The following is a 12,595-nucleotide window of genomic DNA, read 5'->3' on the forward strand; positions in this document are numbered from 1 at the left end:
AGAGACAGGAAAAGGCAACTACCGATTTCCCCCGGGTGGGTCAGTCCGGGGGTGCCGTCTACGTGAAGCAGAGGCCAAAGAGGTGTGTTGCCTCCGCCGGGGGGCCTTAAAGGTCCTAACACCCGGCATCGGCTCAACCTCCAGGATCCCCCTTTCCCCGGACACGGCTAAGACGCGCACGGCTACACGCGGGAGGGTCCAAGCCTCGTGTGCTCGGGTACGTGGTGTCGCAACACACCAAACGCCTGCTGACGCAGACGCCCCTGCGGGGTACATAAATTATAGATGAACAAAGCATTTCCCTTCATAAACTGGATTTTAAAATACCTCGTGTTTGGCGCAGCATAACCTCAGCCGCTTTCGCGCCATTAAACCCCATTTAACTAACTAATTTTAGGAGATGATTCGATAATCCCATTACCTGACCTGCGTAAATTCCTGGACGACACTGACTTTTTAAACAAAATATAGATTAACACTGCCTTTCTCCTCTTAAATAGTATTACAAAACACCTCGTGTTTGGCGCAGCATAGCCTTAGCCGCTTTTGCGCCACTAAATCACATTTAACCAACCAACCAACCTTCCTCAGTGGCAAGTTACCGCCCTTATAGCCCTCACAAGTTGACTTTGTAAGGTATTTGAAAAAAAGGATTAATCGGCGGCTCATTCATCTCCTTGAACAGAACAAAATGCTTGATCCCTATCAGTGTGGTTTCAGAGAAGGGCGCTCCACAACTGACCATCTTGTACGCATCGAAGGAAACATCCGTGACGCATTTGTACAGAAAGTCTTTCCTATCCATATTCCTCGATATGGAGAAAGCATACGGCACAACGTGGCGCTACGGCATCTTGAGAGACTTGTCAGAAACGCGTCGTCCGGTCTAACGGTACAAATACCATCATCATCAGTAATGGCTAATACCTACGTAAGCAAGCAAAAAATGCAATGGCTCATACCCACGTAAGGCTGAGGATAGAAGCGCTCGCCAAAGTGAAGCGAACACTGCATACATACATTGAAATCACCCGTACAACACACAGAACAGCACATGTTTCAATCCCCTTGTGATGGATGCAACGTAAAGTTGAAGAGAAACTTCGTTGGCACGAGCCTGACCCTGCTGTACGAGCGAGCGAAACCGTAGCTAAGCGTCGACAATGAGGCGAAGTAGCCTAACTGCGGAAGCATAAAGGCGAAGATGAGAGACGGCGCATTACCAAATGTGCAGCAGGCATTCGCTTTCACGCGATGCAGGAGTGCAACATGCTGCCCAAGTTTTCTCAAGGCGTCACGTTTGCCGGATGACATCGTGAAGAGCTTTTTCCATTCAGCACCTTGGGTGCAGCATCCGCAGGCGAAGTAGCTCATGACGAAAAATTATTGCGAACGAATGTCGCTCTCGCTTTAACATATCGAAATTGCAATGCGCGCAACCAGCAACGTACACAACGCGAATGGACAACACGCGCTTTGTTCCAACTCGGTCCCGCTTTTGTAACGAGAATGTAAACAAACGAAGGTTGCGCAAACTTCAACGTGAAGGTGGTACGCCACTATGGGAGCAGCGAATGTCGGGAAAATGAAGGGTAAGGAGGAAAGATTGAATCTTTACCGAGGCGGTATTCTGAAAAGAAAAACAAAGTCCCTATTGTACGAAACTTGACTAGGCACCCGGCAGTATGGACGAGTTTCGTGCGGTATGGGACCAGAATCACTGTTTAAATAGGAGGGGGGGTGGCATTTCATGAAAATTTCGGTACCTACGGGGAGGTGACCAGCAAAAGTACGCAGAGAGGAATGAAGCAATGGTTCAAATGTATATTAAAACAGCGTTAATTTAATAAAACCCTGTGAAAAAGCAGCCACATATTCATGCTACTGAAGCTTGCTTGTTTACAAAGGACGCTGATCAGCAACGCAAATAAAGAACAAAGAACAGCAACGGAAGTAAAGCGTGCCAAAGCTGAAGATGATCGGAACCCGGATGCACAGGCACTCAGTACTTCTCCGAACGTGGCTTCGGAATCGAGGAGGGCCGCGGCTGCCCTGACCGCTGGGGAACAGACGCGGTTGCTTTGACCGTTGCGGCCGAAGGTGCAGCTGGTGGGGGAGTAGGCATGTACCGCGCGGGTTCTCGAATACGAGAAGGGCGAGACGCAAGAGGCAGATTCGGTGGCAAGCCCAGCGTACGCCTACCCGCTTGGGACGTCCCGTCTGAGGAAGTATTTGATGGGGTTGCCGGGGCACCCAACCACCGGGCATGTGCCGAGAACTTGGGCAGGCCCCTTCGCGTTGTACCTGCGCTTGGAATTCGAGATATCTGATGAAGCGCAGAATTAGAGCGGTGTGTTGAACTGCTCCTAGGCGGTGGGCTCTGGTTCTCCTGTGTTCGTGATAGGGTCGAAGGTCCTGGGCACACTCGTTGCTTTGAATTTTCACGTTCTAAATCTTGTACTCCGCTTTCACGAACTTCACAACAGACACCTGAGCAGAATACTTGGGCCCTGGATTCTTCGAGCCAAGCACTAGCCGTTGACGGTCGCTCAGCTGGAGAAGATATGGCCGAGCTCAGACTACTTGGTGAGAGCGCTTGCTCTATAGGCGACACGACCCCCGGTCCAGCCACTGCCTGTTCAGATGTCCGAATAGGCAGCTCAGGAATTGGCATCGCCCCTAAGTCGCGTGCACCTTCCGTATTCTGTACTCCGCTTTGATAAACTTCACGACGGTCACCAGAGCAGGAATCTTGAGGCCTGAATTCTTCGAGCCAAGCACAAGCCGTTGATGGTTGCTCAGTTGGGGAAGATATGGCCGCGCTCTGACTACTTGACAAGGCCGCTTTTCCTGTTGGCGACACAACCCCAGGTTCAGCAACTGTCTGTTCGGGTGGCTGAATTGGCAGCACAGAAATTGACATGTCCATCAAGTTGAGTGCACTTTCCGCAATCTGTACTCCGCTTTGATGAACTTCGTGCCAATCACCTGAGCAGGAAACTTCGGGCCTGGATTCTTCGAGCTCAGCCCTAGCCGTTGATGGTCGCTCAGTTGGAGAAGTTAAGACCGAGCTCAGACTACTTGGTGAGGCTGCTTTCTCTATAGGCGAAATGAACTCCAGTCTAGCGAGTGTCTGTTCAGATGGCCAAACACGCTGCTCAGGAATCAGCATTGCCCCCAAGTCGAGAGTTACCCGCGAGAGGTGAGCGCTGTCCACAGCGACAGGATCACTGGAACCGACTTCAGCGGTCGCCAAATTGCAGGTGCTGTTCAAAGTCGTCGGCTCCTTGGAGACCGCCTCCGGTGGCAGGTACAGCCAGGAATCATCGTGCAAATCTGCCATGAAGCGAACGTCGATTGGCTCGAAGTCCTCGAGTGAGCTGTCACTGAGAGACTTCTCTTTGCCTTCGTCGGAGATGCTCATGTTGATCGACTGCTTCACCTTCTTTGATGTTCGTCTCGGACTTCGCTGAGTTGGTCTGGGACAAGGACCTACGGAACCGTTGGCTGCCGGGGAGATGCTCGTTCCACTTCTTCCTATCACATATGTGGCTCCTACCCACTATGGGAGATTGATCAAGAAATTTATCATTATTCCAATTTAAAATGAATAAACTTCCGAATATTTGTGGACTTAGCGCTGTATAGCATAGAATTATCTGTTGAAATAAAATCAGTAAATTTAGATCGAATGAACAATTTATTTAAAACCACAACAAAATGCTCATAAGCCATTGCACTCTGTGAAGGTGGACGACCAGGAGAGCTGTGTAGCACACGACAAAGAGGTTGGATGGATGGATGCAAAGCTTTAATGAAGGTCCTTAGTTACGAGACTTAGCGTGCTGCGGGCCGCTCCCACGTTGAGACAGTCAGGCCATACCCGACCGCCCATGCCCGACCGCCGATTGTAGCGCCCCGGCAACGGGGCTCTTGATAGCAGAGAGTCACTTGTCCTCATTCATTTGTTCTGTGCCTCGTAACGAGGGGCAACGCCAGGGCATATGGTCTAGGCTAGTGAAGTCATTGTAGTGCCTGCAAAAACTAGTGGCATATGTGTCAGGATAAAGCTTGTGGAATAAAGTCGAGCTAGGATACGGCACTGTTTGCAATAATCGGAGGGTCAATGCCTGCGCTTTATTTAACTTCTTGTGAGGAAGCGGAAAGCCTCTCGTGCCGAGATAAAGCACTGCGTGATTTCAAGAGGTAACACAGAATATTGAACATAGGTACGAACACATTATTGTCATGATCGGTTTTCATCGTGATGAAAGGTACGCACACACGTTTATTGTTATAGGTACGGGTTCATTCTTGTTATAAATTTGTTGTACAAATCTGTTATATACATTCGTCATATACATTCATGTTTTCCTTTCGCGATATATTGAGACGAAGAATTTGAGACGGAAATCACCGCACCGACTGGTTGATGATGATGATGTGTGGTGTTTTATGGCGCAAGGGCCAGGTATGACCAAAGAGCGCCATGTCTGTGGTAATGAGTTTGCGGTGTAATTATGATTACTATGAGGTTGGTGTGACGTGGCTGTAGATGGGCCTTAAAATATACGCTCTAAAGTGCGTAAAAGCTGTATAATAAAATTATGGCGATGACGTATGACTTGTACTAAGAAAACTTAGATGCATTTAAAAAGCATGATACGATAGGAAAAATATATCTGATTATAGGAAATGCCAGAGCACTACTGCCTCCTTAGAGCCCATGAAACACACAAGGGCCTGGAGGCATGTGCTATGCAGAACAATTATCGCAGTGACATCCTCTCGAGAGAGGAGGCGCTACGAATTCTTGGGACTAATAACATGTAAGACCACATCTCTAAGAAAACCTAGCACTGTGTCTGTATTAAAAAGCGGTTCTGGACCAAGAAGCTGTTGTGTGCGCGCGAAACCAAGCACGCGTGTTATCGCGTGCTGTCTGCGCATGCTCTCTGCCCGGCTATCTCTTATCGGGTAGCCCGTGCTGGTTTTAAAAGACCGCTCGCACGGGCCCACCGCGCGCAGTATGTAACCTGTTGGCTGCCTGCCAAGTAACAGGAATAAACGTTCTTTCGACGCTACGTCTACGCCGCCCAGTTCTTGGATGCCAGACATGACATATTGGCGACGAGGATGGGATGACCGCCGTACGGAATTCGCAGTGTGAAGAACCTGGCCTCTGTGTAAAAGCTTCCCGCCACGAAGATTTCCCTGCGGTGAAATTCCTGAAACTGGCATCACGGCAGCCGAAACTTCCAAGTGAGTCATGAGTCACATCGGCCACATTGAACCTTTCGACGGGACCACGAGTGACTGGCGCTCGTACGAGGAAAGGTTGAAAGCCTATCTTTTGGTCAACGATGTTCCAGTAGCAAAGAAGGTTCCTGCGTTCCTGAGTCTCATCGGCGCGAAGACCTACGCGCTGCTCAAGTCGCTGACGGCACCGGACGCACCGTCGTCACGAGAGTTTGACAGTCTCCTGAAACTCCTGAGCGATCACCTGGCACCGCAGTCGTCTGTCATCGCAGAGCGTGCTAAATTTTACAAGCGGTCACAGCGAAGCGGTGAGTCCATTACCGAATTTGTCGCGGAACTTCGAAGGCTGGTGCAGAGTTGCGAATTTGGAAGTTTCTTGGATGAAGCGCTCCGGGACTGTTTCGTTTGCGGCCTGCTCCGCGAGGACATTCAGCGTGTGTTGTTCACGGAAGACAAAAAGCTAACCTTCCAAAAGGCCGTAGATAGAGCTCTTGCCATGGAAACTGCAACGATTAGCGCGGCGTTCACGCATAACAGCGCATCCCCGGCGTACGAAGTGAATAAGGTTCGAGGCGAAAAGTAGTCTGTGATGTCGGCAAGCTGCTTCCGTTGCGGGTCACCCAATCACTCTAGCGAAGCATGCCCTCATATCGGCGATACATGTTACAATTGTAACCGAAAAGGGCATATTCAACGCGCCTGCAGGAAAGGAAAGAAAGCTAGGGAGGCAAAGCTCCGGAAACGTGTGAAGATGCTCACGTCCGTCCGAAACTAGTCGTCTGTCTCACTTAAATCATTCAACGCAGACCCATTTACTGTACCCGTGAACGTTGACGGTGTCCTACTGACGATGGAGCTTGACACCGGCGCAGCCGTATCCGTCATATCATGGCGCGAATTCCAGAGGTTGTTTCCACGTAAGCGACTTCAGCCAGCATCGTTAAAGCTGCGCACGTATACTGGGGCCATAGTAAAACCGAAGGGTCTGGCGAAAGTCGTCGTGCGCCACAACGACCAGTGCGTGGAGCTTCCCCTGTACGTCGTGGACTCTGCAGGACCGGCACTCCTCGGCAGAGAATGGTTGCAAGATATTCGTTTGGATTGGAAGAACCTAGTTTTTTTTAATCACCTTGGTCTCTCTCGAGAAATATCAAAGCACTGGCAAGAAAAGCTGGAAGCCATGCTAGAAAGCCATTCCGAACTTTTCAAGGATGAGCTAGGTACCATCACGGAAGAGCAGGCCGAGCTTGTCCTTCGCGAAGGGTCACAGCCGAAGTTTGTAAAGGCAAGAAGCGTTCCCTTTGCTCTGCAACGTGCAGTAGAAGCGGAACTTGTGAAAATGGAGAAGCTTGGCATCATAACGCCTGTTGCTACAAGCGAATACGCAACGCCCTTGGTACCGGTAGTGAAGAGGGATGGAAGCCTCCGACTGTGTGGCGATTATAAAACCACCGTCAATCCCTGTCTAGAAGTAGACCGCTACCCGCTACCTCGGATAGACGACCTTCTCGCAGCGCTTGCAGGAGGGGAGGAATTTTCGAAGATTGACCTGAGTAGGGCCTACCAGCAGGTAGTTATGGCGGAAGGCTCCCGGAAACTACTGACGATAAACACGCATAAGGGCTTGTATACTATGAACCGTCTGGCTTTCGGCATTTCGTCCGCCCCAAGCATATTTCAAAGAATTATGGACAACATGCTGAAAGGGTTGGAAGGAGTCAGTTGCTACCTTGACGACATCCTGGTCACAGGCAAGACCAAGCGAGAGCACTTCCGTAACTTGGAAGCCGTCTTGTCAAGATTGCAGGAACGCGGTGTGCGCATCCGGCGCGATAAGTGCTCGTTCTTTCAACGAGAGCTCCGTTATCTGGGCCACGTCATCAACGCCGAGGGTGTTTGCGCATCGCCTGAAAAGGTACTGGCACTACTAAATGCGCCTGCTCCAAAAGACAAGCAGCAACTGCAGTCATTCCTTGGGATGGTCAATTATTACGGCAAGTTTGTTCAGCGTCTCTCGACTTTGGCACAGCCGTTGTACAGGCTGCTAAAGCAAACAACGGAGTGGACGTGGGATGCGTCATGCCAGCTTGCTTTCACGGAGATAAAAGCAGCTATGGCTTCCCCTCCAGTTCTTGCCCATTATGATCCGAAGCGACCGCTTCAACTTGCCTGCGACGCATCTCAGTACGGTATAGGCGCAGTTCTTTCGCAGAAAATGATAAATGGATCAGTTCGACCGGTTGCCTACGCATCCCGCACCTTGTCAAGTGCCGAAAAGAACTACAGTCAGATCGAGAAAGAAGCCCTTGCCCTCGTATTCGGCGTAAAGAAGTTTCACTTCTACGTCTACGGTAGGTTCTTCACGCTTGTGACTGACCATAAACCACTGCAAACAATTCTCGGCCCGAAAACAGGCATTCCCGCGATGGCAGCTGCCCGCATGCAGCGTTGGGCGCTGACGCTGTCAGCCTACAACTATGCTCTTGAATTCAAGAAATCTTCCGATAATGCGGAAGCAGACTGTTTATCGCGCTTGCCGCTCGACAGCAGCGAAAAGCAATCAGAAGAAGAAAGTGAAATTTTTTATTCGCTTCGTTTGGAAACGCTGCCTGTCACAGGCCAAGACATCGCTCGTGAAACGAGGCGTGATCCATTACTAAGCAAGGTACTGAACTTCACAAGTGCTGGCTGGCCGTCGCATGTCGCTGAGAAGGAGTTGAAACATTTCTTCGACAAGCGTTTGGAGCTCACAGTTCATCAAGGGTGTTTAATGTACGGCATGAGAGTAGTTGTGCCTTCAAAACACCGAGCCTTCTTGCTTGAGGAACTTCATCAGGGTCATCCCGGTATCGTAAGATGCAAAGAACTCGCGAGGAGCTACGTCTGGTGGCCTGGTATCGACGCGGACCTAGAGCAACACGTGAAGAAATGTGAAGAGTGTCAACAGCAACGGAACGAACCAGCACCGGCTCCGCTTCATCCATGGTCATGGCCGACTTCGCCGTGGCAAAGAGTTCACTTGGATTTTGCTGGACCCATGAAAGACAAAATGTTCCTTGTTGCTGTGGACGCACACTCAAAATGGCCGGAAGTTTATGTCATGCAGAGGACTACGGCGTACCACACAATTCAGTGTCTCCAAGACCTGTTCTCGCGTTTTGGCGTACCCGAGACCATCGTGACCGACAACGGACCACAGTTCGTTTCCGAAGAATTCAAGAGCTTCGTCAAAGGCTTCGGTGGTCGTCATATCGTGAGTGCAGCGTACCATCCAAGCACGAATGGCCTTGCGGAGAGATTTGTACAGACAATGAAATCTGCGTTGCGGAAAGGACGACCCCAAGACTCCTTGCAGGCAACCTTACAGACGTTCCTGGTGACGTACCGCAACACGCCGCATGCGACTACAAGAGAAACTCCAGCAAACCTTTTCATAGGTAGACGACTGCGCACGAGACTCGACGCAGTCAAGCCTTCTGTCGGGGGAAGAGCGGCTCAGCAACAGCTCTCCGATATGGTGCGACGCAAGGCACGTGAGCGACTTTTCAACATCAATGATGAGGTCCTCGTGAGGAATTACAGAGGTCCTGAGAAATGGGTCCCTGGCACTATCATTCAGCAGTCTGGCCCCGTTTCATACAAGGTTCACGTTAGAACGAATCATGGGGTGCTCATTTGGCGTCGTCATCAAGACCAGCTACTGCTCAGCATCGACAGCTCAAAGCAGAGCATCACGGAAGATTTTATTCCAGATTTCAGGGATCCTGAGAGCGCCAACGAGCCATTTCCAGCTGCGGCCCCTGCGGCTACGACCGACCCTCCAGGGGAGCGACGCTATCCACAGAGGGACCGGCGACCTCCTGACAGATATCAGCCATAGCATTAGTTGCATTGTATAATGTGGCAAAAGGACTTTGTGCTCATTAGGAGGAAGGAGATGTTGTGTGCGCGCGAAACCAAGCACGCGTGTTATCGCGTGCTGTCTGCGCATGCTCTCTGCCCGGCTATCTCTTATCGGGTAGCCCGTGCTGGTTTTAAAAGACCGCTCGCACGGGCCCACCGCGCGCAGTATGTAACCTGTTGGCTGCCTGCCAAGTAACAGGAATAAACGTTCTTTCGACGCTACGTCTACGCCGCCCAGTTCTTGGATGCCAGACATGACAGAAGCATTGCAGGATGAAGAGGAATGTGCTGTCGGTATGCTAATGAAGAATGTCTCTTTCTCTCAGATTCGGCTTTCCGACACTCCAGGAGGACGTGGAGTACGGTCAGCCTCTCCCCGCATCTACCACAGGTTGGAGGCTCACTCCCGGTGAGTAGAAAATTATGGGTGCCAAACGTGTGTCCTATTCTGAGACGACAGAATAGGACATCTGTTCGGCGCGATTTTGTAGTAGAGGGTCAGAATCCTAACTGTGGTTTTATCAGGTGGAGCTTATTATCCGTTTCCGCGTCCCACATGCGTTGCCAGTGGTCTCACAATCTCCTTCGCAAGAAAGGCCTCAGATCTGTGACAGGCACAGCAGCGGTAGGGTTAACAGCTTGCAATGTGATTGACGTGGCCATCTCGTCCGCCAGAACGTTACCTTCGATTCCCCTATGGCCAGGGACCCAGCATATTATGATATTCTGGTTAGATGAGTACGCTTTGCACAAGATCGAATATAGTTCATTAAACACGGGATTTTTATGTTTGCTGAGTGACATTAAGGCTTTCACGACGCTTAGAGAGTTTTGATTTTCTTATATGCTTCACGGCAGACAGTAATGCGTAGGCCTCGGCCGTAAATATACTTGTTTCCGGGTGTAGTACATCGGATACTGAGAAGGATGGGCCGACGGCAGCATACGACACCCCGGCATTAGACTTCGAAGCGTTTGTGTAGAACTCTGCGCAGGAGTGCTTGTGCTGGAGTTCTAGGAAATGAGTTCGTATTTCGATCTCTGGTGCGTGTTTTGTTATTTCTGAAAATTATATGTCACATTCTATGACCTGCCACTCCCAAGGCGGTAACAACTTGGTTGGATGCATTAGGCGAAGCTCGAGGAGTGGGACATATATCTCATCACTAAGCTCCCTCACTCGAAGCGAGAAAGGCTTTCTTACAGAGGGACGATTATGGAATAGTGTAGGGCAGGTCATATCGTTAACAGTGTTAAAACATGAATGTTGGTGATTGGAGTGTATATTCAGGAAATATTTAAGGCTGATGTAAGTTCTCTGTAGATGGAGCGACCATTCATTTGATTCCGCGTATAAGCTTTCAATCGGGCTTGTTCTGAAAGCACCAGTGGCTAAGCGGATACCTAGATGGTGGATAGGATCTAGGATCTTTAGTGCGCTTGGAGCGGCAGAGTTATACACGACGGCACCATAGTCCAATCGCGATCGAATTAGGCTCTTATAAAGATTCATGAGACACTTCCTGTCGCTACCCCATGCAGTGTGGGATAGAACTTTAAGTTCATGGTTTTTAGACATTTTGCTTTAAGACATTTTATGTGTGAAATGAAGGTGAGCCTGGAGTCAAGGATAACACCTAGAAATTTGTGTTCTTTGTTAACAGGAATTCGTTGTCCACCCAGTTCTACACAGGGATCAGGTACCAGGCCTCTCTTTCTTGTGAAGAGAACACAAGAACTTTTGTGCGGGTTGATTTTAAATCCATTTTGGTCTGCCCACTTGGACACCTTGTTCAAGCCCTGCTGCATCTGTCTTTCGCATACTGTGAGGTTGCAGGATTTAAAGCCTATTTGTATATCGTCGACGTATACGGAATAAAAAATGGCCGGCGGCAGTGAAGCACGTAGTGTGTTCATCTTAGCAATAAAGAGAGTGCAGCTGAGCACGCCTCCCTGGGGTACACCAGTTTCCTGCGTAAAAGGACGTGACAGTGCATTACCGACTTTTACTCGAAAGGTACGGTTGGACAAATAGCTCTCTATTAGGACGAGCATATTGCCACGGATGCCAATTCCCGACAAGTCTCTCAAGATTCCGTAGCGCCACGTGGTGTCGTACGCCTTCTCCATATCGAGGAATACGGATAGGAAATATTGTTTATGTAGAAATGCATCGCGGATATTTCCTTCAATGCGCACAAGGCGATCGATTGTGGACCGCCCTTCTCTAAAGCCACACTGAAAGGGATCGAGCATATTGCTGAGTTCAAGGAAATGTACAAGTCTGCGGTTAACCATTTTTTCAAAAATCTTACACAGACAGCTTGTTAGAGCTATCGGACGATAACTTGCCGCCAAGGACGGGTCTTTACCCTGCTTAAGAACAGGGACCACAATCGCTTCTTTCCATGTGAATGGGAGGTATCCCGTAGCCCAAATAGCGTTGAAAAGTGTGAGTAGTGTAAGTTTGGTGTTAGTATGTAAGTTTCTGATCATGCCATACATGACTCCATCAGGTCCCGGTGCAGTGCTTTTGCATGTGTTCAAGGCAGCTGTCAACACAGCAATATTGAAAGGCCGGTTATAAGGTTCATTATGTCTAGATTTTCGTATTATTGGCTTACATTCTTCTATATGTTTGTATTTCAAGAAGGGTTGCGAATAATGGTTTGAACTCGACACGCTCTCAAAGTGTTGCCCAAGTGAGTCTGCCTGATCTTTCAGTGTTTCACCTTGTGTGTTTACCAAAGGGAGGGAGTATGTTTGTCGCCCTCTTATGCTATTTACCCTGTTCCAGACTTTGGCCACGTCTGTATACGTGTTGATACCCGATAAAAAATTCTGCCAACTGTCTCTTCTGGCCTATCGGCGGGTTCGCCTGCCTTGTGATTTTACTTTTTTAAAGTTAATAAGATTCTCCGCAGTGGGAGAGGCGCGTAGCAACCCCCACGCTTTGTTTTGTTTCTTACGGGCGGTCCTACATTCGTCGTTCCACCACGGGACGCGTCGTTTGCATGCGAGACCACTTACTTCAGATATGCATTTAGATGCTGCATCTATAATGAAGGCTGTAAAATACTGCACAGCAGCATCAATTCCTAAAGAAGACATGTCATTTCATGAGATCCTAGTGAGAGTTCGGAATTTCTCCCAGTCGGCTGTATCGATTTTCCACCTAGGAGCCTGTGGTAGATATTCGCTTTCTTTATATGTTCTTAGGAGTATGGGGAAGTGGTCGCTCCCGTAAGGATTGTCGTTAACTTCCCATTCAAGTTCGGGCAGTATTGACGGGGAAACTAAACTAAGATCAACTGAAGAAAAGGTTCTGTTTGCGAGACAGTAATAAGTGGGTTCCTTCTTATTCAGAAGACAGGCACCGGACGAAAAAAGGAATTGTTCAACGAGGCGACCTCGCGCATCAATACGAGAGCCG

General features: G+C 49.4%; 1 protein-coding gene across 1 annotated transcript; it reads left to right on the forward strand.

Annotated features, from left to right (window-relative positions):
• Window positions 1-5,269: 5,269 nt before the first annotated feature.
• On the forward strand, window positions 5,270-5,842 carry LOC142570653 (uncharacterized). The gene has a single exon (XM_075679014.1). The coding sequence runs from the start codon at window positions 5,270-5,272 to the stop codon at window positions 5,840-5,842; it is 573 nt and encodes a 190-aa protein (XP_075535129.1).
• Window positions 5,843-12,595: the final 6,753 nt, after the last annotated feature.

Source organism: Dermacentor variabilis, chromosome 2 (genome assembly GCF_050947875.1).
Source record: "Dermacentor variabilis isolate Ectoservices chromosome 2, ASM5094787v1, whole genome shotgun sequence".
NCBI lineage: Eukaryota > Metazoa > Arthropoda > Arachnida > Ixodida > Ixodidae > Dermacentor > Dermacentor variabilis.